Source organism: Delphinus delphis, chromosome 11, assembly GCF_949987515.2.
Source record: "Delphinus delphis chromosome 11, mDelDel1.2, whole genome shotgun sequence".
Taxonomy (NCBI): domain Eukaryota; kingdom Metazoa; phylum Chordata; class Mammalia; order Artiodactyla; family Delphinidae; genus Delphinus; species Delphinus delphis.
Window position 1 is genome coordinate 41,762,309 of NC_082693.1, and position 23,640 is coordinate 41,785,948.

General features: G+C 41.1%; 1 protein-coding gene across 1 annotated transcript; it reads right to left on the reverse strand.

The window, feature by feature from the left end:
- Positions 1 to 299: 299 nt before the first annotated feature.
- Positions 300 to 5,736, reverse strand: LOC132433704 (keratin, type II cytoskeletal 6A-like). The gene is made up of 9 exons (XM_060024820.1): positions 5,121 to 5,736; positions 3,926 to 4,140; positions 3,522 to 3,582; positions 3,282 to 3,377; positions 2,993 to 3,157; positions 2,389 to 2,514; positions 1,344 to 1,564; positions 1,090 to 1,124; positions 300 to 976 (listed from the first exon to the last, which is right to left on the reverse strand). Exons 1-9 carry the CDS (start codon positions 5,658 to 5,660, stop codon positions 708 to 710), a joined length of 1,728 nt encoding a protein of 575 aa, XP_059880803.1. The 5' UTR covers positions 5,661 to 5,736; the 3' UTR covers positions 300 to 707.
- Between the last annotated feature and the right edge of the window lie 17,904 nt (positions 5,737 to 23,640).

Genomic DNA, 23,640 nt, shown 5'->3' on the forward strand with positions numbered 1-23,640 from the left:
GCAGGAGGAGGTAGACAGTTAGAGACCAAGTCAGAGAAACTAATCTGCTGGCACCTGGTAAGGGCAGTGAAAACAGACTTTACTATGATGATGGACCTGATCCCTCCTGCTTCAATTGCCAAACTCTTCTTGGAGGACTCTTGAGCAACCAGATGCTAAGTTGCTGTTTGTCAAATTCTCTAAAGGAGGGGGGTGACGCACATGGCAATTGGGAGTATGCTTCATTCCTGAAAAGGCATTTGCCCGATGAAAACCGCAAGAACCATTGGTAACAAAGCAAGGCAATGTGAAACCACGCATTATAGTATAAATCTGCTTTATTTAGCAATACAAGTGAGCAAAGAGCAGAGGAAGCATCACAGGGATACAGACCCCCGTACATCATAGAACTAGTCACTTGTGCTTTCATGATCACTGCAAGGGAGGAACACAACACCTGTGAGATGGGACATACTGGGCCAGTGGAAAGCTAGGGGGATTGCCCTGTTCTGGAGTAGGACCCAGACAGGGACCTTCCGATGGTGAGCAATGGAAGCTCAGATGCAGCAGGTGTGGCAGAGAGGACATGAGGGCACTCAGCAACTTCAGTTCTAACTCAAGGAGTAAGAGAAGAAAGAAGCAGGAGAGAGGAAGCAACTGGAGGAAAGGGCAGTGAAGCCAGAGAGGGAGCCTGAGATGCTGTGGGACCACGAGCCCGTGGCAGGTGTTCAAGGCCTGTAGCTCTTCCTGCCGGAGGAGGAGGTGGTGCTGAATTTGACGGTGGAACTGCTGCCCCCGGAGGAGCTGAGGCCACCACCTATTGCTCTGCCACTGCTGGAACTGAAGCCACCTCCAACGCTGAGACCACTGCTGTAGGAGTAGCCACTGCCTCCGCCCATGCCGTAGCCACTGCTGACACCGCCTCCGCCCATGCCGTAGCCGCTGCTGACACCGCCAGCACTGCCATAGCCACTGGAGGTGGTGGACTGTACCACGGCTGGAGAGGCAAGGAGACAAGGCCATGACAAGACATGGTGAGCTCACTCTGCCACACAGAGTCCAGTCAGAAGAGCACAAGGGCAAGGGAGGGAGGCAAGTGAAGGTACTTACAGATGTTGACTTGTCCAGCGCCTTCCCCATACAGCCTAGGAGAGAGGAGACACAGCCATTATGAGACCTCAGAGCCAGAGCTGGACCAGCGTGGGAAGCTTTGGCGTGAGGAGAGCCCATGGGGAACGTGCCTTCTACGTGGTTTTCTGGGAGTGGCATTATGGCCACGACTAGAGTGCCTTCCAGTGGTGCTCACTGGCTGGACACCTTGGAGATGGACCCAGATGTTTGAGGAGGTTGTGTGAGTTACTCACCTGCACTCCTCGCCCTCCAGCAGCTTCCTGTAGGTGGCGATCTCCACGTCCAGGGCCAGCTTGACATTCATGAGCTCCTGGTAGTCCTTCAGTAGCTGCGCCATGTCCTGCTTGGCCTTCTGCAGGGCGTTCTCCAGCTCGGCCAGCTTGTTCTTGGCATCCCTGAGGGCCAGCTCCCCACGCTGCTCTGCATCGGCGATGGCGGATTGCAGGCTGGTGCACTAGAGGGGAAGATGGGCAGATGAACCTGCAATCTGGACTCCTGAGGAGATGAACCATGGTTCTTCTTTCCCAGTGAGGAAGAGCTCTAGAGCCCAGATTCCATGGAAAAGGAGGTTTGATTCTTTTTGTCCAGTCTTTTTCCATTCTGCAACCCTGAACTAGGCTAGGAGCTCCCTATACGCCTCTGTGTTAACCACCCTAATGAAGATGGAGGTGGTGAGTGCTGGAAGATACTACAGCAGACCCAAGACCAGGGGACATTGGAAGAAATGGACCCACTGGCTTCTTCTGAATGTTGACAGTTTGGGTAAGTTCATGTGCGTGCACGCTAACTCACACAAAACCACAGACACCCACAGTGAGGAGATGATTTCACTTTAAACTGTTGTGACCTTGCCTTCCTTCCACTTCACATTTTTGGAAAACCCTCATTTGTCCTGTGTCTTTACTCAGCTTCTTTTTACATCAAATCTGAGCATATTTGCAGCACTCTTCCTCACACTTTCTGGCCTGAACTTTTCTTTGCCAACTTGTGTCTTGCATTCCCTAATCAATCATTTGTCTTATGGAATCTCATTTCAGTGCCTCAAGACCTTATCTTTGTACTGCTGACCAGTTGAGATTGGCCCTGTCATGCGTTTGTCTCCTGCTCTTGGGTTGGGATCCATCTCTCTAAACTGTGGGAACTCACTAAGGGAGGAAGTACATGTCTTCCCCTCCCTGCTGTTCCCTCAGTGCCCAGGAATTCCCTACATGGTGGTTGATGATCCCTGGTGGTCTAGGAAGGAAAGGATGCTTTTCTCCTCCATGGTCCCCACCATACCTGCTTCTTGACATGTTCAATCTCAGATCTCAGCCTCTGGATCATGCGATTGATCTCAGCGATCTCCTGTTTGGTGTTGCACAGGTCGTCCCCATATCTGCACGCTGAACTCTGCAGCTCCTCGTACTGTAAACCAGAGGGAGAGAGGATGGTGTTCATGGGCTTCACAGGACACTAATCAAGGTTTTCACAAATCAAAACTAATGGTTTCTCCACAAGGCGTTTTAAGAAAATTGGTGTTACAAGGTCATGGACACTGTACACCCATCACACACCACCCTTGGTAGGACCACTGACTGTCTCGTTCTCTTCAGGACCAGAACATCCTCTGTACTGTTTCTGAGAACCAGCACCAGGGTGAAGCTAAAGCAAAGATCCCTTGGCCTTTATCTATGGTAGCTTTTGTCCTACATTTAGGTTCTTTGACTTACTAGACTTGGACATAAATACTGTAAAGATCTACTCTGTTGGTTCAGGGTACACGTTCTTTGAGTGGACCCCCGCTTCCTAGATGTAGATTTCCCGAGTGAAGTCTCGGGAAGCCTTGCTGGTCTTCCGGGGGGAGGTACAGGGATTCTTCAACAGCTTCCCCCTCACTGCTCACCTTGCACTTGTACCAGGACTCAGCCTCCTCCCGGCTCCTGCGAGCGATCTCCTCATATTGGGCTTTGACTTCAGCGATGATGCTGTCCAGGTCCAGGGTGCGGTTGTTGTCCATGGAGAGGACGACAGAAGTATCTGACACGTGGGTTTGCATCTGAGCCAGTTCCTGCAGAACATGAGGTCGTCAGATCCTCTTTTCCCATGACATTTACAGAGGTACCCAAACCTAAGATTTTCCATCCTTTGCAAATCTCTTTAGAGTCAATAAAACAGTGTGGAAAGATGCTTACTGCTTCATAGAGGGCTCTGAGGAAGTTGATCTCATCTATGAGAGCGTCTGCCTTGGCTTGTAGATCAACCTTAGTCATGTAAGCAACATCCACATCCTAGGGAAGAAGCCAAAAACTTGGGATCAGATGAGCCAAGCCCTCCTTCCCAGTCTGCTCTTCCTTTAGTCTTGCTGATTACTCTTTTCTCAGAGTCTTCTCCTTCGGCAAAGAAACATGAACCCCTGATCTTACTCATCTCACCTTCTTTAGATTCACAAATTCATTCTCTGCTGACGTGCGCTTGTTGATTTCATCTTCATACCTGGAATTAGAAAGGGTAAAACCTAATTGAGTCAGTGGTGAAGATGATACAGGAAAGGCAGCCTGGGATCCCAACTTCCCACAATGGATATATCCAAATGGAGCTTTCCTGCCAGTAAGCCTAAAAGATGAATTCTGTGGTCCCTAAATTGTTTACATCTTTACTCTCCCCATCCACCTGTATGGCCCTTTTGTTCTTTGGGGTTTGTGTTTAGGCAAGAATTGTGGTTTCATTTCCATGGACACGTTTTACTAAGAATCATGCCCTCATTTGGACCTGGTCATCTAATAGACTTGAAGCGTGGGCTTCAGGAAACTGAGCCCTTTTCTCTCCTGTAACTCACTTCTTCTTGAAGTCCTCTACCGTGTCCTGCATCCCCCTGAGCTCTGAGTCCAGACGGCTTCTCTCTGAGACAAGGCAGTCCAGCTGTCTCCTGAGATTGTTGATGTACTGCTCGAAATAAGGCTCCAGGCTCTGCCTCACGGTCTTGGTGCCCTGCTCCTGCAGCAGGGCCCACTTGGTTTCCAGGACCTTGTTCTGCTGCTCCAGGAATCGGACCTGGAGAAAGACAAGATGGTTATTTGTCCAACAAAGGAAAGAAGGAAGGAAGGAAGGAAGGAAGGAAGGAAGGAAAGAAGGAAGGAAGAGAGGTGAGTTGACTGTCCCCAAGCAGATCTGATGGTCCCCATGGTGCTGGGCTACTCCAGAGCATGTACAGAGGCTCAGGCTGACAGCTCTGCTCCCCTGACTGTTTTCCTTCACACCACAGAGATCTCACTGGCCAAGTTTCCCCAGGGAGCTATCAGATAGTCCCTCTTCTCAATTACGGAGCCTGTCAATCAGTGACTTTCAACATTTCTTTTCTTCCTCTTGATAAGCACAATCACAAATGTACTTTAAAATAGTATTTCTCTCGTATATTGCGCAGAGTTATTTTATAGAGTGTATCTCAGTTAAAGGGATGTCAAATGTTTAGAATCTAATGGTTAAATTCCAACCCTATTGATGATTGGATTTAATCTTCTTTCCCATCTAGTGTATGAGTCCCTCTAAAACAAGCTCCCTTAATGCTCATGATCTGGTTCTACAAGTTAAGTATTTCTATGCACATATACATGTTTCTGAGTCTTTTTTTCCTGTAATTTCCTTTGGTTTTTTATCTTCTTTCCTTCCCCGCCGCCACCCCAGCTAAGGCTCAAGTGCTGTTTCCACTGTAATTCCCTTTTTAATTTCTTAGACCCTTCAGAAGATCAAGCTAACTCATTCCATTCTCTCAGTTCCTTTCCTTTGCTTGAGGGTTATCAAGAGTGGAGAATGCTTCCCAGACAGGAATGAAGACATTTAAGGGATCAGTAGCTGTAAATGATTTTTATCACCTTCTACCTGTGGCCCACATGGAGCTTGTCCTGCATCCCAGTGGAGAGCTAGCCCGAGTCCCCTCCTCCCTCTCTCCCGAGACTCCCCCTGGTAGGACATTGGTTGCGTCTCTCGACTGGGGACTCTGAAATCCCAGTGGAGGGCAGGTGCTCCCGGCTCACCTTGTCGATGAAGGAGGCGAACCTGTTGTTGAGGGTCTTGATCTGCTCCCGCTCCTCAGTCTTGATTCGCTGGATGGTGGGGTCGATTTGCAGGTTGAGGGGAGTCAGGAGACTCTGGTTGATGGTGACCTCTTGGATGCCTCCAGGGGGGCAGATGGAGAAGCCAGAGCCCCCATAGCCACCACTAAAGCCAGCTCCACCACCGAGCCCAATGCCACCACCAGCTCCACTGCCGAAACCAAATCCACTCCCGGCTCCAACTCCAAAGCCAAGGCCGCCTCCAGCTCTGCCGCCATATCCGCCACCGAGGGCACAGCTGCCCCCTCCGAGGGAGATCCTCTTGGAGCCCCCTATGCCATAGAGGCTGCGGCTGCCAAAGCTAGCTCCTCCACCCACTCCAGTGAAGCCTCCACTGCCCCTGGAGCGGCACACGGACATGCTGCTGAAGCCAGAGCGGTTGACCCCAGGGACTCTGGCTGAGCCGGCACTGAAGACACGGCGGCTGCCGCTTTGGCTTCTCACGGTGGATCTGGAAGTCATGGTTCCTGAAGTCGAAGAGGCTGAGGAGGGCGTGAGAGGTGGAGGGTAGAGCTGAGAGGAGCAGATCGGTGAGATGAGGTTCCCAGCAGTGGCTTATATATGGGGAAAATGGGCTGGGCTCAGTGATGGAAGGTGAGCCTGCAGGTTGGGGAGGCTGGACTTTACAAAGAGTGAGATCACCCCGAGGCACTATGAAGGTATGAAGTATGAATGTTGCTTCTTTTGCATCCTTTACTCGTGGAGAAATTCTCCTGGCTTAGCCTTGACTTGATCACAACACAATAAGTCTGGATGTAAATTCACTGAAGTCATGAGTTAGTCATGTTCTCAAACAAAGGAGACAAGGAGTTGATCTGTGATAATTGTCCCCTCCTTCTGCTTACTCAGACACTGTTCTGTTTGCCCCTTTCCCACACAGTTTTTCTCTTCCACCAGCACCACCCTTCCCATCAAGTTGGACTGCCTCTGAGAGCTAATAGGCATTTGCCCTGTGGCCTGAGCAAGAAGTGGCTTGTGGTGTTTTTCCGCCATGTTTGCACCTGTCCTTCTGGAGCTCCTGGATGCTTTTCTGGTGGCCTGGCCTGGGAATGGGGGCTACTTTGGAGACATGACCCTCCTTTGAAGGGCAAGAGGGACAAAGGAGCTGAGTTTTTACAGCATAAGAGCATCTCTATCCTGTGTGGAATTGGCAGTTTCATAATAGGATAAGAGATCTCCCAAGCCCACCCTGCCCAGAGATCTGACTTCTTGTGATTTCTACCCATGCCTGCACCTCCCTCCCTAGTGTTTGTTTTCCCATTGAGCTGATGACCCTGTACATTTTTTTTAACCAAATGAAATTCATAGACACCTTTTTCTCTGGTTTTTTGGAATGTTAACTTAGAGTTTAATTTAAAGAAGCTAAAATGAGTAGGACAAAAATCATTAAGGGAATTCACTGCATTTTGATGCCCATAGATTCTGACCTTTCTTATGAATCAAGAATTATATATCTTAATGTGGTGTGCACAGAAAGTTGAGGAGCATATAGAAGCAGTGAATCATAAAAATGTGCCTTTATAAGTGTGATGATGTCACAAGTAAATTCCAAATTTATATTTCTAATCTCAGTGCTTGAAATCTCAATTCCCCAGACACATTCTTAGAGGGTGGGAAGGCTGTCAAGTGAGCATGGTGTTTGGTTTATGGGGAAAGAGATTCATTTCTTAGTCCATACATTAAGTAATAAGAGGAATATTGAGAGCAATTGTAGGCATGGTGATTTATGAGAATATCTGGTTAATTGACAACCAAGGGAGGAAAGACAAACTCCCCTATTGAGATGAGCCTGAGAAAAGCTCTTGTTACTATTTTATAAGCAATTCAATCTCTCCAGTGTTACGGAGGCACAGCATCCGGGAGAGCAGGGCATTCCCTACCCAAAGGAGTGCTAACTCAGCATCTGGCAGGAAAGAGGTACCTTCTCAAGGCAATGGAAGCAGCTCCCCTTCCTCCACCCTGGTTGCACAATGCTTTACCAAGAAATGTGATTCCACCCAATTCTGAGAAAGAAGCTTTCCTTTCCATGGCATGGTGTTCTGAGCTACTCTCTTGGGATAGATTCTTTAGACTTGGCATGGATGAGGCCAGGAGGGGAGGAAGGGTTAGCAAGTCAAGTTGGAGCAACATGCATTTGTCCAATGTCCTGTGTCTATGTCAATGTCCCATGTCTGTGTCTGCTTTCACATTGCAATGGCAAAGTTGAGTAATGGTTGCAACAGAAGTGTGTATGACAGGCAAAGCTTAAAAAATTTATTAGATGGCGCTTTAAAGAAAAATGTGCCAACCCCTGGTTAAGAGCAAGGGCTCTGGAGACAGAGTGCTCAGGCTCACAGGCTCCCGTGGTCTTTATGCAAATTACTCATTTTTAGAGCTGTAAACTGGGGGATGAAAATAGTACCTATCTCACAGTGATGTGAGGATTACGTGAAATAATTCACGTAAAAGGTCTTAGCACTGTGTCTGCGCATAAGTTCTCAATGAAGATGAGCTAATATCATCATTATAATGGAAGTATGAAGAAGCTTGGTGTGTTCAGGGACCCACAAGAAGCTTCAAGAACAGAACACAGGGACAACCTGTATGTGTCTGGGAGGGGTGGGGAGAAAATGCGACCAGTGTTGCAGGTTTGTGCCACATTAGTGAGACCAGAAGCCACAGGTAGAAGTTTGTCCTTGCTCCTGGAGGCCATGCAGAGGCACGAGATCAGAAGGGTGATTTGAAAGCTTGCTGGCACTCAGAGCAGCAGGCAGGGAAGAGCTTTTCTCCAGCAGCAGCTCCTTGCTCAAGGGGCTGGAAGAAAGCGGTGGTCAGAGGAAGGCAGCATCCAAGTCCTAGGAGAGAGCCTGGCAGGCTGCCCTCTCCCTCTTGCGGAGTCAGGTTCTCTGCTGTAACCCTCTTCCGGGTCCTTATCTGTCCTCTGGGCTGTGCACACGGGGACAGGCTTCTGTCAAACAGCACAGGTGATCAGATCACTTCCTCTTTTAGTACTAATTGTATATCTTTTCCAGGGTGGGAGCAGACTCGTCCTCCAATGATGTATATAATTCAATTGCAGCAGGAACCTCACATTCAACCATTTAGCCTATCAGAGGATGATTTCACTTCAACATATGATCCAATGTGAAATTTGGCATGTGCACCAGATAGCATCAGCAATGTAAAGTATCATGTTTGTTTCATTTCCTGACACAAGTATTTCTCCTATTGGTAGATTTATAAGTCATTCATATATATATCACCACCTGCCAGGGAATGCTGTTCTAGGAACCAATTCCAGGGACCCTGACACTGAGTCATGTCCACTGAGAGGGCTCATGAGAGATGATGAGGGCTCCTGAGAGAGTGGAGGGGGAGTCAGGGAGGAGGGACCCTGCGGCTGATCCATTTCTGCCCACTCTTTTCAAGTCCCACTACCCTTAAAAGGTCAAGGGCAAGTGGTTCATTTGCCCTTGATTTTCTCTATCTTTCTTTGTCTGGGTGTGGGAAGTGTGCCGTGTTCCCTAACCCATTTTTAGACTGCCTCCCTGGACTAAGCTGTACTTCTACCCTCCTCTGGAATGCAGTACTCTGCCCTCTTCCCCTGTTTTAGCGCCCAGGAGAGGGTTATGTTCATAGGCAGTGGGGACCCACTGGATGGTTAGAGAATTGACTTCTCACGTGAAATCTTCCCAGTGATCCTGAATCATGTCCTATGGTGGAGCACAGGGGAGTTATATTTTCCCAGAGGAGAAAGGTGGGGAAGCCGGACCTTCATAATAAGATTAAAACAAAGAATGATAAGCCAGGCAACTATGTGAGAGAAACTGAAGCAAAGCTGCGTGAGTAACTCCAGCAACAGCCAGCCTCCTCCTCAGCAGGCTGCTGAACCCAGCCTCTACTCTCTGCTGGGAGAGGCTCCATCCAGGCTGGTGTTGTCTCTCATGGCCATGGAATGAGGAAGGCCTTTGTTCTAGGGCCCAAGGATTAAACCATACTCCTTGCATTTTTCCCAGCATGGAGGAAGGCAGGAGGGATCCCCTGAAGGCTGAGCCCATGGAAAGTCTGCCTCAGGAGGATTTGCCTTGTCTTTCTGTCTCCCTGGGTGGAGCTGGCAGATGAGAATGAGGAATAGGCCATTGTCACATTCTGTCAAAAGCTTAAGACTAAGTGCCTAACCCTGCAAGCCCCAGAGCAGGATGATGCTGTTCAGAGGGAATCCCACAGACCCAGTCTTGTCCCTGGGGAGCACCCATTGAAAGAGAAACACCTGCAACCACACATGTAAAGGATGGAGACAGTAGCACTGTCACCGACCAGGGTTCTTAGCCTCCTTAATCAATAGAAATTGATCAGAGGTCAGACAAGAAATTCAGGCAAGGCTTTATTGGGACCCTTACTGCAACAGCGGGGAGTGAGAACAAGTAACGTATTTCTTTGCTAGCTCAGGAGCGAGCTTGTTCCTTATATAGGGTGAGGGTAGGGGTGTGCCCAGGGGTCGGGCTGGAGGAGTGGCTTAGGTGATTTGGCCACCCTTTTGGTGGTGTTGTGTGCAGGGGGCATGCGCAGTACCCTGCTTTTGCTCCCAGCTCTTCAGAAGTGGCAGTTGGGTTTGTTCGGTCTTTTTGTATCTTGTTGTCCATAATTTGCCCCAACTGCACATATACAGTTATTTTTAGTCCCTTATAAGTTTCTTTGTATTTTGTTGTTCAAGGAGATGCTTGCGCAGGTGTAAGCACTGCAGCAAAGGGTCCCAGGACCCAGGTCCCAGCCTGTCTCAGCACCAAAAGTTGGAGTGGAAAGTGCAGCCTTCTATGATATACAGAGTGGTTCAGAAAGTATTGAAACTTTCAAAATTGTATTACTTAGTAACCATGCTGTATATAAACATGTAGTATGCACTAAACAGTAGAGCTTCCCTTGTATTTCTCAATTTTCACAACAGAGTCCACCCATTTTTGGCAGAGAGCACAGTGATGGGGTCGCATATCTGGATATGATATCTGCGTGGCTTTATTCACAGCTGCAGGTAGTTTCTGACAACTCTGTCTTCCAGCAGGATGGGGCTCTACCTTAAGTCGATCGTGGGGTCCAGAGGTCATGGAAAGAACACCTTCCACGGGGCTCAGTGAGATGCTCGGTTCAAAGTATTGACCTCTGGAACTACAGTCCAAAGTCCCCAGATGTCACTCCATGTGACTTCTAGGGGATATAAGTCAAGAACCTTGTGTTTGTCCCACGTCTTCCTCATAGCCTGGAGGAGATGAAGGGAAACATTGTGGCTGCCATTTCAACTATCAAAAGTAATATTCAACAAAGGGTCTGGGATGAATTGGTGCAATTATTAGCCTACAGAATTGAAGCATGTCATGTACCTTGAGGGACAAAAATTGAGTGTTTGTACAGTTATAGAAAAAAAACTCTGATTTTTCCCTTCAACTGATTTTGGTACCTCTTCTTATAAAAACTAGTTACTGAGTAATACATGTTTGGAAATGTTCATTTCTTTCTGACTCACCCTGTACATACTGGTATTGGGTAGGTAGGTGCACTTGAAAGTATAAGTCGCTGATAAGTGCATCATTGGGCTGGGACTGAAGGCATATTTGGATGAAGGGGACAACCTTTGGCTTTCCTAATTGATGTGGGGAAACTAGTTGGAGGAGGAGGAGCAACTGGTATCTCGTGAGTGAGGCATTTTAATGCTCTGAAGCAAGAGTGATGCAGGAGGTGAGAAGTGTTTTAGAGAAGATGTGAGGATGGGGAAAAACAGGCTGAACCCCAGGGCTAGTGTGGAGCATGCCTGGGATGAGCAGCAAAAAAGAGCATGGGGAAGAGGACAAGGGGCCAGAGCCTCCTTTGTCATATGTCCTCAGTTCTCGGTAGGAACAGAGGTTGAAGAGAGCCAAGCCAGGGCTCCAGGGGAGACCAAGGAAGTGCCCAAGAAGAGTTACCAGTGGACTGGTTTCTTTCTCTCTCCACTGCCTCCCTCACATCCTTGCCTCCTTTCTTATGTCTGCCTCCTCTTTGAGTTTCTGGTTTTCACCTCCTCACCTCTGCAGGGTCCACCTCTCTATACTGTGTCATTAAAAAAAAAGTACAGTTGGGTGAAAATTCTCCAACATTTTAATAAGATACACGAAGTATCTGACTTAAATAACATGAGTGATTAGAAAAGATGCACCTTATGGGATGATGTCTTCCTACATCTGCCTTCTGGTTAAACTCCCTTTATTTCAGTAAAGGGGAAATATTGGTTAATTATGAATGTACTGGGTAATTCTCCCCACCAATTCAGGATGATTTGGAGTAATTCCTACCCCCCAAAAAATTCATCTCAAAACCATCTGAATGTCCTAGAGAGCAAACATGCCTCCAACTGTCTCCTCTGAGATTTCTTGGCATTCAATGGCTACTTCCATTTGTTAATCCTTTATAATCTTACTTTAAATCTAGGGTTGGAATTAGTAACAGATCATTGATACTCTGGCACAAGTCTGTGGAACTAACATTGCAAAGGAGACCTCAGGTTGGATCTGTTACATTTAGCTTCCTTCCGATTTTCCTCTGCCCTTCCCTCAGCCACTTCCAGAAAATAGCTTGAATTTTTCCAATAGGCCCAGAAGAACATTCAAGATGGCTAGAAAAGTTTGGACCCTGTGGCAGAAACAGTTGATTTGGCTAATCTAGATTCCATTCCTGAGTTACTTTTTTCTTTCCCGTTTCCGCTTTAGAAACTTGAAACATGAAATATTCTTTCTCTTAAAAATTTTTGTGTTTATTGAGGTATAGTTTATATACAGTGAAATGCACAGACCTTAAGTGTGGTGCTCAATTAATTTTGACAAATTTGCTCACTTCTGTATCCACACAATATCAAGACATAGAGCACTTCCATTCCTCCAGAAAATTCCTCTGTGCCCTTTCCCTTTAATCCCATTGGCTAAAGCAATCACTGTTTTGATTTTTCCACCTTGAATTAATTTATTTTAGAATTTTATATAACTGGAATCACACAGCATTTACTTACATATTTATAAATATATATGTATATATTTGTGTGTGTGTAGTTTTTTCAGTCAGCAAAATGTTTTTGAGATTCATCCAGTTGGTTGTGAATATTGATAGTTCATTCTTTTTTATGGCTGAGTACTGTACCATTGTATGAATAAACCACAGTTTCTTTACCCATTCTGACTCGTGGGTTCCTAAAATATTTCCAGTTTGGGGTTACCTTCCATTAAACAGTTATGAGCATACTTGTGAGTCTTTGTGTTGACATATGCTTCATTTTCCTTAAATAAGTACCTAGGAATGTAACTGCTGCATCAAGAGTAAATGTACAGCCAGCCCAGCCAGGCACATCTTATGTGTATATAACCAGAGCCATAGAAAATTCCATTCTTCTCTCTCTCTCTCTCTCTCACGCACACACATACACACACAGATGAGTAAATGTATATCAGTTTTCTAAAATGGTTGAATCATTTTTTAACATTAGACTTTAATTTTTAGAGCAGTTTTAGGTTCACAACAAAATTGAGCATGATGTAAAGAGCTCCCATATACTCCCTGCCCCCTCACACACATACCCTTCCCCACTATCAGCATCCCACATCAGAGTGGTACAGTTTCTACGGTCGATGAATCTATACTGCTATAAACATCATGTACAGGTTTTTGCGGTTTTTTGTTTGTTTATTGATTTATTTTTTTATACAGCAGGTTCTTATTCGTTATCAATTTTATACACATCAGTGTATATATGTCAATCCCAATCTTCCAATTCATCACACCACCATTCCCCCCCCCCGCCCCGCCATTTTCCCCGCTTGGTGTCCATACCTTTGTTCTCTACATCTGTGTCTTAATTTCTGCCCTGCAAACCGGTACATCTGTACCATTTTTCTAGGTTCCACATATATGCATTAATATACGATATTTGTTCTTCTTTCTGACTTACTTCACTCTGTATGACAGTCCCTAGATTCATCCACGTCTCTACAAATGACCCAATTTTGTTTCTTTCTATGGCTGAGTAATATTCCATTGTATATATGTACCACATCTCCTTTATCCATTTGTCTGTCGATGGGCATTTAGGTTGCTTCCATGAACTAACAGTGCTGCAATGAATATTGGGGTGCATGTGTCTTTTTGAATTATGGTTTTCTCTGGGTATATGCCCAGTAGTGGGCTTGCTGGGTCATATGGTAATTCTATTTTTAGTTTTCTAAGGAACTCCCATACTGTTCTCCATAGTGGCTTTATCAATTTACATTCCCACCAACAGTGCAAGAGGGTTCCCTTTTCTCCACACCCTCTCCAGCATTTGTTGTTTGTAGATTTTCTGATGATGCCCATTCTAACTGGTGTGGGGTGATACCTCATTGTAGTTTTGATTTGCATTTCTCTAATAATTAGTGATGTTGAGCAGGTTTCATGTGCTTCTTGGCCATCTGTATGTCTTCTTTGGAGAAATGTCTATTTAGGTCTTCTGCTCATTTTTGGATTGGGTTGCTTGTTTTTTTTTAATATTCAGCTGCATGAACCATTTATATATTTGGGAGATTAATCCTTCGTCCAATTGATTCATTTGCAAATATTTTCTCCCATTCTGAGGGTTGTCTTTTCATCTTGTTTGTAGTTTCCTTTGCTTTGCAAAAGCTTTTAAGTTTCATTAGGTCCCATTTGTTTATTTTTGTCTCAATGCTATGAGATTATAAATCAATTACAGGGAAAAAAACATGAAAAAGCACAAACACATGGAGGCTAAACAATATGTTACTAAATAACCAAGAGATCACTGAAGAAATCAAAGAGGAAATAAAAAAATACCTAGAGACAAATGAAAATGAAAACACGATGATACAAAACCTATGGGATGCAGCAAAAGCCATTCTAAGAGGGAATTTTATAGCAAAACAAGCCTACCTCAAGAAACAAGAAAAATCTCAAATAAACAATCTAATCTTACACCTAAAGGAACTAGAGAAAGAAGAAAAAACAAAACCCAAAGTTACCAGAAGGAAAGAAATCATAAAGATAAGAGCAGAAATAAAAGAAATAGAAACAAAGAAAACAATAGCAAAGATGAATAAAACTGAAAGCTGGTTCTTTAAGAAGATAAACTAAATTGATAAACCATTAGCCAAACTCATCAAGAAGAAGAGGGAGAGGACTCAAATCAATAAAGTTAGAAATGAAAAGGAGAGATTACAACTGACACTGCAGAAATACAAAGCATCCTAAGAGACTACTACAAGCAACTCTATGCCAAGAAAATGGACAATCTGGAAGAAATGGACAAATTCTTAGAAAGGTATATCCTTCTAAGACTGAACCAGGAAGAAATAGAAAATATGAACAGACCAATCACAAGTAATTAAATTGAAACTGTGATTAAAAATCTTCCAACAAACAAAAGTCCAGGATCAGATGGCTTCACAGGTGAATTCTATCAAACATTTAGAGAAGAGCTAACACCCATCTTTCTCAAACTCTTCCAAAAAATTGCAGAGGAAGGAACACTCCCAAACTCATTCTGTGAGGCCACCTTCACCCTGATACCAAAACCAGACAAAGATACTACAAAAAAAGAAAATTACAGACCAATATCACTGATGAATATAGATGCAAAAATCCTCAACAAAATACTAGCAAACAGAATCCAACAACACATTAAAAGGATCGTACACCATGATCAAGTGGGGTTTATCTTAGGGGTGCAAGGATTCTTCAGTATACGCAAAACAATCAATGTGATACACCATATTAACAATTAACAAATTGAAGAATAAAAACCATATGATCATCTCAATAGATGCAGAAAAAGCTTTTGACAAAATTCAGCACCATTTATGATTAAAAAAACCTCTCCAGAAAGTGGGCATAGAGGGAACCTACCTCAACATAATAAAGGCCATATATGACAAACCCACAGCAAACATCATTCTCAGTGGTGAAAAACTGAAAGCATTTCCTCTAAGATCAGGAACAAGACAAGGATGTCCACTCTCGCCACTATTATTCAACATAGTTTTGGAAGTCCTAGCCATGGCAATCAGAGAAGAAAAAGAAATATACGGAATACAAATTGGAAAAGAAGAAGTAAAACTGTCACTGTTTGCAGATTACATGATACTATATATAGAGAATCCTAAAGATGCCACCAGAAAACTACTAGAGCTGATCAATGAATTTGGTAAAGTTGCAGGATACAAAATTAATGCACAGAAATCTCTTGCATTCCTATACACTAATGATGAAAAATCTGAAAGAGAAATTAAGGAAACACTCCCATTACCATTGCAACAAAAAGAATAAAATACCTAGGGATAAACCTACCTAGGGAGACAAAAGACCTATATGCAGAAAACTATAAGACACTGATGAAAGAAATTAAAGATGACACAAATAGATGGAGAGATATACCATGTTCTTGGATTGGAAGAATCAATATTGTGAAATGACTATACTACCCAAAGCAACCTACAGATTCAATGCAATCCCTATCAAATTACCAGTGGCATTTTTTACAGAACTAGAACAAAAAAATCTTAAAATTTGTATGGAGACACAAAAGACCCCGAATAGCCAAAGCAGTCTTGAGGGAAAAAATGGAGCTGGAGGAATCAGGCTCCCTGACTTCAGACTATACTATTAAGCTACAGTAATCAAGACAACATGGTACTGGCACAAAAACAGAAATATAGATCAATGGAACAGGATAGAAAGCCCAGAGATAGACCCACGCACCTATGGTCAACTAACCTATGACAACGGAGGCAAGGATATACAATGGAGAAAAGAGAGTCTCTTCAATTAGTGGTGCTGGGAAAACTGGACAACTACATGTAAAAGAATGAAATTAGAACACTCCCTAACACCATACACAAAAATAAACTCAAAGTGGATTAGAGACCTAGATGTAAGACTGGACACTATAAAACTCTTAGAGGAAAACATAGGAAGAACACTCTTTGACATAAATCACAGCAAGATCTTTTTTGATCCACCTCCTAGAGTAATGGAAATAAAAACAAAAATAAACAAATGGGACCTAGTGAAACTCGTGTACAGGTTTTTGTGTGGACATAAATTTCAGCTCATTTGAACAAATACTAATGAGTGCAATTGCTGGAGTGTATGGTAAGAGTATGCTTAGTTTTATAAGAAACGCCCAAACTGTCTCCTACATTGCTGTATCATTTTGCACTCCACCAGCAATGAATGAGAGTTATTGTTGTTCTACATCCTTGTCAGGATTTGGTGTTCTCAGAGTTTTGGATTTTCACCATTCTAGTAGGTGTGTAGTGGTGTCTCATTGTTTTATCTTACATTTCCCTAATAAAATATGATGTAGGCATTTTTTTCATACACTTATTTACCATCTGTATATCTTATTTGGTGAAGTATCTGTTAAGATCTTTAGCCTATTTTCTAATTAGGTTGTTACTTTTCTTATTGTTGAGTTTTAAGAGCTCTTTATATTTCAGATAACAGTCTTTTTATTGGATATGTCTTTTCCCAATATTTTCTCCCAGTTTGTGGCTTGACTTACCATTTTTTGACAGTGTCTTTTGCAAAGCAGAAGTTTTTAATTTTAATGAAGTCCAAGTTATTAATTATGTCTTTCATGACTCATGCTCTTGGTGTTGTATCCAAGTCATTACCAGACTTAAGGTCATATAGATTTTCTCCTATATTATCTTCTAAGAGTTTTATGGTTTTGCATTTTACATGTAGGTCTATGATGCATTTTGAGTTAATTTTTGGGAAGGGTGTAATGTCTGTCTTTATATTAATTTATTGTATGTGGATGTCCTGTTGTGCTAGCACCATTTATTTAAAAAGATTATCTTTTCTCCATTGTATTGCCTTTGTTCCTTTGTCAAAGACCAGTTGGCTATTGTTGTGTGGGTCTACTTCTAGGCTCTCTATTCTGTTCCATTGACCTATTTGTCTATTCTTTCAACAATACCATACTGTCTTGATTACCATAACATAGTAAGTCTTGAGACTGTGTAGTGTCAATCCTCCAACTTTGTTGTCCTTCAATAATGTGTTGGTTATTCTGGTTCTTTTGCCTTCATATAAACTTTAGAAACAGTTTTTTGATATCCACCAAATAACTTGCTATAATTTTGATTGGGATTGCATTGAATCTAAAGATTAAGTTGGGAAGAACTGACATCTTGACAATATTGAGTCCTTCTATCCATGAACATGTAATAGCCCTTTATTTATTTAGTTCTTTGATTTTGTTCATGAGAGTTTTAGTGTTTTCCTCATATAGATCTTCTACATATTTAGTTAGATTTATATCTAAGTATTATATTTCATTTTGGAGAATACTAATGTAAATAATATTGGGTTTTTAATTTCAAATTCCACTTGTTCATTGCTGGTATAAGCAAAGCAATCAACTTTTATATATTAACACTGTATCCTAAAACCTTGCTGTAATTGCTTATTAGTTCTAGGAGTATTTTTTATCAATTCTTTTGGATTTTCTACATAAACAATCAAGTCATCTGTGAACAAAGATTCTTTCTTCCCAATCTGTACACCTTTATTTCCTTTTCCTGTCTTAATGCATTAACTGGGAATTCCAGTACAATGCTGAAATGGAGTGGTGAGAGGGAACATCTTTGCCCTGTTCCTGATCTTAGTGGGAAAGCTTCTATTTTCTCACCACTGAATATGATGTTAGCTGTAGGTTGTTTGTAGATTTTTTTTGTCAGGTTGAGGAAGTTCCCCTCTATTCCTAGCTTGCTGAGAGTTTTTATCATGAATGGTGTTGGATTCTGTCAAATACATTTTCTGCATCTATTGATATAATCTTGTGATTTTTCTTCTATAGTCTGTTGATGTGATGGATTATATTAATTGATTTCTGGATGCTGAACCAGCTTCATATACCTGGAATAAATCCTACTTGATCTTTTTATACATTGTCAGATTTGATTTGCTGATATTTTATTGAGAATTTTTGCATCTAAGTTCATGAGAGATATTGGACTATAGTTTTCTTTTCTTATAATGTCTTTGATTTTGGTATTAAGGCAATGCTGGCCTTGTAGAATGAGAAAATATTTTCTCTGATTCTGTCTTCCAGAAGAAATTGTATAGAATTGGTACAATTTCTTCCTTAAGTTTTTCACCAGTGAAAAACTTTCTGAGTTTCATCAGGCTCAGAAACCACCTGAGTCTGATGCTATTTGTTTTGGAAGGTTATTAATTCTTGATTCAATTTTTAGATAGATATAGGCTTATTGAGATTGTCTGTTTCTTCTTGTGTGAATTTTGGCAGATTGCGTCTCTCAAGAAATTGGTCCATTTCGTTCAGGTTATCAACTTGGTGGACACAGAGTTGTTCAGAGTATTCCTTTGTTATTTCTTTAATGTCCATGGGATCTATAGTGATGTCCACTCCTTGGTTTTGATATTAGTAATTTGTGTTTTTTCTCTTTTTTTTCTTAGTTAACTAGGCTAGAGGCTTATTGATCTTATTGATCATTTCAAAGAACCAGTTTTGGGTTTCATTAATTTTTTTCTATTAATTTCTTATTTTAACTTCATTGAATTCTGTTTATTATTTCTTTTCTTCTACTTATTTTGGATTTATTTTGTTCCTCTTTTTCTAGTTTCCAAAGATGAACACTTGGATTATTGATTTTAGACTTTTCTTCTTTTCTAATATATGTGTTCAGTGCTATAAATTTCTTTCTAAGCACTGCTTTTGCTGCATCCCACAAAATTAAGTTGTTATACTTTAATTTTCATTTAGTTCAAAATAGTTTAAATTTTCTCCTGAGATTTCTTCTTTGACTCATGTGTTATTTAGAAGTTTGTTGTTTAGTCTCCTCATTTTAAAAAGATTTTTTGGCTATCTTTCTGTTATTCATTTCTGATTTATTTCTGTTTTTGGTCTGGGAACATGGATTGTACGATTTCATTCTTTCTACCCTGATGAGTGTTCCATGTAAGCTTTAGAAGAATGTGTATTCTGCTATTGTTGGATGAAGTATTCTATAGATGTCAATTATATCCAGTTAATTCATGATGCTGTTGAGTTCAACTATGTCCTTATTGAGTTTCTGTCTGCTAGATTTTCCCATCACTAATAGAGAAGGGTTGAAGTTTCCAATTATAATAGTAGCCATCTATTTCTCTGTACCATTCTATCACTTTTTGTGTGATGCATTTTGGTACTCTGTTATAGGTATGTACATGTTAAAGATTGTTATATCTTCTTGGAGTATTGATCCCTTTATCATTAGGTAATGCCCCTCTTTATCCCTGATAATTTTCCTTGCTCTGAAGTCTACTCTTTCTGAAATTAATACAACTACTCCAACTTTATTTCAGTTAGTGTTAACATGGTATATCTTTCTCCATCACTTTACTTTTAACCTATATATATCTTTATATAAGTGGGTTTATTGTAGACAATCTATAGCTGGGTCTTTTGTTTTGATCCATTCTGTTAATCTGTCTTTTAATTGGTATACTTAGATCATTGTTGTGTAAAGTGATCATCAATATAGTTCAATCAATACCATTTTTGTTACAGTTTTCTAGTCATTGCCCTTGTTCTTATTTTTGTTTTCCACTTTTTTTCTACCTTTGGTAGTTTTGTTTTTTGTTTTTGGTATGCGGGCTTCTCACTGTTGTGGCCTCTCCCGTTGCAGAGCACAGGTTCCGGATGCGCAGGCTCAGCGGCCATGGCTCACAGGCCTAGCTGCTCCACAGCATGTGGGGCCTTCCCGGACCGGGGCACGAACCCGTGTCCCCTGCATCGGCAAGCAGACTCTCAACAACTGTGCCACCAGGGAAGCCCTCTCTTTCACTTTTGAATGATAGTTTTGCAGAGTACAGAATTCTGGGTTGGTGTTTTGATTTCCTTTCAATGTTTTAAATATGTCATGCCACTCTCATCCTGCTTGCATGGTTTCTGAGAAGAAATCAAAGGTATTCTTTGTAGGTAAGCTGTTTTTTCCTAAAATATTTTTTCAAGATTTTTTTCTTTATCTTTGATTTTTTTGCAATTTGAATATGCCTAGGTGTCTTTTTGTTTGCTTGTTTTTTGTGGTTCTGTTTTGTCACTTATCGTGCTTGGTGTTATCTGAACTTGGATCTGTAGTTTGGTGTCTGACAATAATTTGGAGAAATTTTCAGTCATTAATGCCTCCAATATTATTTCTGTTTCTGTCTTTTTTTCTCCTTCTTCTGGTATTCCCACTGCACAGCACATGGGTTATACCTTTTATAGTTATTCCAGAGTTCTTGGATATTCTGTTCTGTTTTTTTTTTCTCTTTGCTTTTCAATTTTGGAAGTTTCTATTGACATATCCTCAAGTTCAGATAATCTTTCCTCAGCCATGCCGCATCTGCTAATGAAACTATCAAAGGCATTCATCACTTCTGTTATAGGGTTTTTGATCTCTAGTGTTTATTTTTATTCTTTCTTAGAATTTCTATCTCTCTGCTAACATTATCCATCTGTTCTTGCATACTGTCTTTTTTCCCCATTGGTGCCTTTAGCATATTAGTCATAGTTATTTTAAATTCCTGGTCTGATAATTCCAATGTTCCTGCCATATCTGAGTCTGGTTCTTGTGATTGCTTGTTGTGTCTCTTCAAGCTTCTTTTCTTTTTTTTGCCTTTTAGTATGCCTTGTAAATTTTTGTTGAAAGCCAACCATGATGTACTGGGTGAAAGAAACTGTGCTATTTAAATAGGCCTTTAGTGATGTGATGGTAAGGTGTGGGGGAAAGAAAGCATTCTGTAGTCCCATGATTAGGTCCTGGTTTTTTTTGAACTTGTGCCCCGGGGCTGTGAACTCCACGTGTGCTTCTCAGGGTTTTTTTTTCACCCCTTAGGTGGGACAGGCTGGCTAGAGGAAGCTGGAGTCAGGCATTCTCTTCCCCCAGGTTGATTAGGTTCTGACAAAACCGCAGCAGTTTAGAATCTTACAATACAGTTGATCCTTGAACGATGCAGGGGTTAGGGGTATCAGGCCCCCATGCAGTTGAAAATTTGTGTGTAACTTTACAGTTGGCCCTCTGTATTTGCAGTTCTGCATCCATGGATTCAACCATCGATGGATCATGTAGCATTGTAGTATGTATTTTCCTGGGTTGTGGCTTGCTGTTTTGTTCTCTTTGTGTCTTATGGAAAGAAGTTTATTGTTTTTTAAGGGAAGCCATTTTTTTTATGATGTTTAAGATATTTTGCCTATCCTCAGGTCATAATGATATATTCTATTTTCTTCTAAATACATTATTTTACCTTTCACATATAGAACTATCATACAGCTGAAACTGATATTTGTGAATGTTTTGAATTAGGACTCGATACATTTTTTCCCATATGGAGAGTTAACTGATCTTGCATCATTTATTGTGCAAAGCCATCCTTTCCCTATTGCACTTCAAGGGCCCCGTTGTTGTAAATCTAGTGAGTCTACGTGTGGTTTGTTTCCAGTTTCTGTATATAGTTCCATTGGTCCATTTTTCAGTCATTTCCTCAATATTGCAATCTCTTAATTACTATATCTTTCTAATAATTCTCAGTATCTGGAACTATAAGAATTTTGTTCTTTTTCAGGATTGTTTTGATTATTTTAGATCTTTTTCATTTCCATACAAATTTTAGAATAGGTTTATAAATTTTCATAAAATACCAAATGAAATTTGATTGAAATTGCTTTGAATCCATAGTTCAATTGGAGGAAATTGACATATCTACATTATTGTTTTCCAATCCATGAAGATAGTATATACATACCTGTTTATTAAGTTTCTTTACATTTTCAATAAACTTTTGTAGTTTTCTGTGTATAAGTATTGCATATCTTTGACTACGTTTATTCCTAGATATCAGATATTTTTGATGCTACTGAAAATGGTATCTTTTAAATTTCATTTTCTAATTGTTTCTTGTAGGTATATAGAAATACAATTAATTTTTATATTTATTTTCTAGTGACCTTAATAAATTCACTTATTAGTTCTAATAGTTAGGAGACTTTTGATTTTCTACATACAGAATCATGTCATACGTGAGTAATTGTGGTTTTCTTTCTTTTTTTCTAATCCTTAAGATATTTATTTCCTTCAGAAAATCTACGAACAACAAATGCTGGAGAGGGTGTGGAGAAAAGGGAACCCTCTTGCACTCTTGGTAGTAATGTAAATTGATACAGCCACTATGGAGAACAGTATGGAGGTTCCTTAAAAAACTAAAAATAGAATTACCATATGATCCAGCAATCCCACTACTGGGCATATACCCAGAGAAAACCATAATTCAAAAAGACACATGCACCCAAATGTTCATTGCAGCACTATTTACAATAGCCAGGTCATGGAAGCAACCTAAATGCCCATTGACAGACGAATGGATAAAGAAGATGTGGTACATATATACAATGGAATATTACTCAGCCATAAAAAGGAACGAAATTGAGTCATTGTTGAGATGTGGATGGATCTAGGGACTGTCATACAGAGTGAAGTAAGTCAGAAAGAGAAAAAACAAATATCATATATTAACGCATGTATGTGGAACCTAGAAAAATGGTACAGATGAATCGGTTTGCAGGGCAGAAGTTGAGACACAGATATAGAGAACAAACGTATGGATACCAAGGGGGGAAAACCACAGTGGGGTGGGGATGGCGGTGTGCTGAACTTGGCAATTGGGATTGACATGTATACACTGATGTGTATAAAATTGATGACTAATAAGAACCTGCAGTATAAACAACAAACAAACAAAAACACCCAACTAATATTAATCTTTCTTTGGGTTATTTGTATGGAAATATGTTAATATAAATGTTTCAGACATTACATGAAATTTCTAAAAATCTTATACGTTCTGGTGTAATGTTATGTCATAATTCTAGTTATTACTTTAAAATGTATATCTCAGAAATAACTAAATTTCCTTGTCAATTGCATTATTATGAACTTTCATCAAATATTTAACCGTGGTCATTTTTAAGTCTTTTGTCATTTACAGACAGTTCTGGGTGTACTCTGATGCTTTTGCAAAAATGTTTCTATAAAAGGGTTTCATCTTCAAGGAATTTATGGAAAAGACTCTGATGAGTACAGGTTTCTGGTAACTGACTTTACTGCTGAACTGAATGAATAAGCATTTCAGAACTCTAATGGAAAACTGATGAATTCATAAAAGTGCTAACAAAAATCAAGATTAAAAAAATTAATTACATGGGACTGAGTGAACTGATGAGGATGATTATAGTTTTTGTGACTTTCTGTTTGAATAAAAAAAAATCCCACAAGGACTCAGAGGCAAAAAATATACAAATCAATTTTCACTGCAAAGTAAAGGAGCTGTTACAGTGGAGGATTACTGGACTGAATGTCAATATTATGACATAGTATGAGTGTGCTTCGTGTTTGGTAATTGCACTCATTGTTGCTTT

Bases quoted from the DNA above. Each gene is read 5' to 3' on its own strand.
- LOC132433704 (XM_060024820.1), bottom strand. From the start codon at position 5,660: ATGACTTCCAGATCCACCGTGAGAAGCCAAAGCGGCAGCCGCCGTGTC. The intron at 2,515-2,992 runs GTGAGCAGTGAG...TCTGGTTTACAG, and splicing joins AGTCCTGGTACAAGTGCAAG to TACGAGGAGCTGCAGAGTTC. The intron at 977-1,089 runs GTAAGTACCTTC...TTGCCTCTCCAG, and splicing joins CGCTGGACAAGTCAACATCT to CCGTGGTACAGTCCACCACC.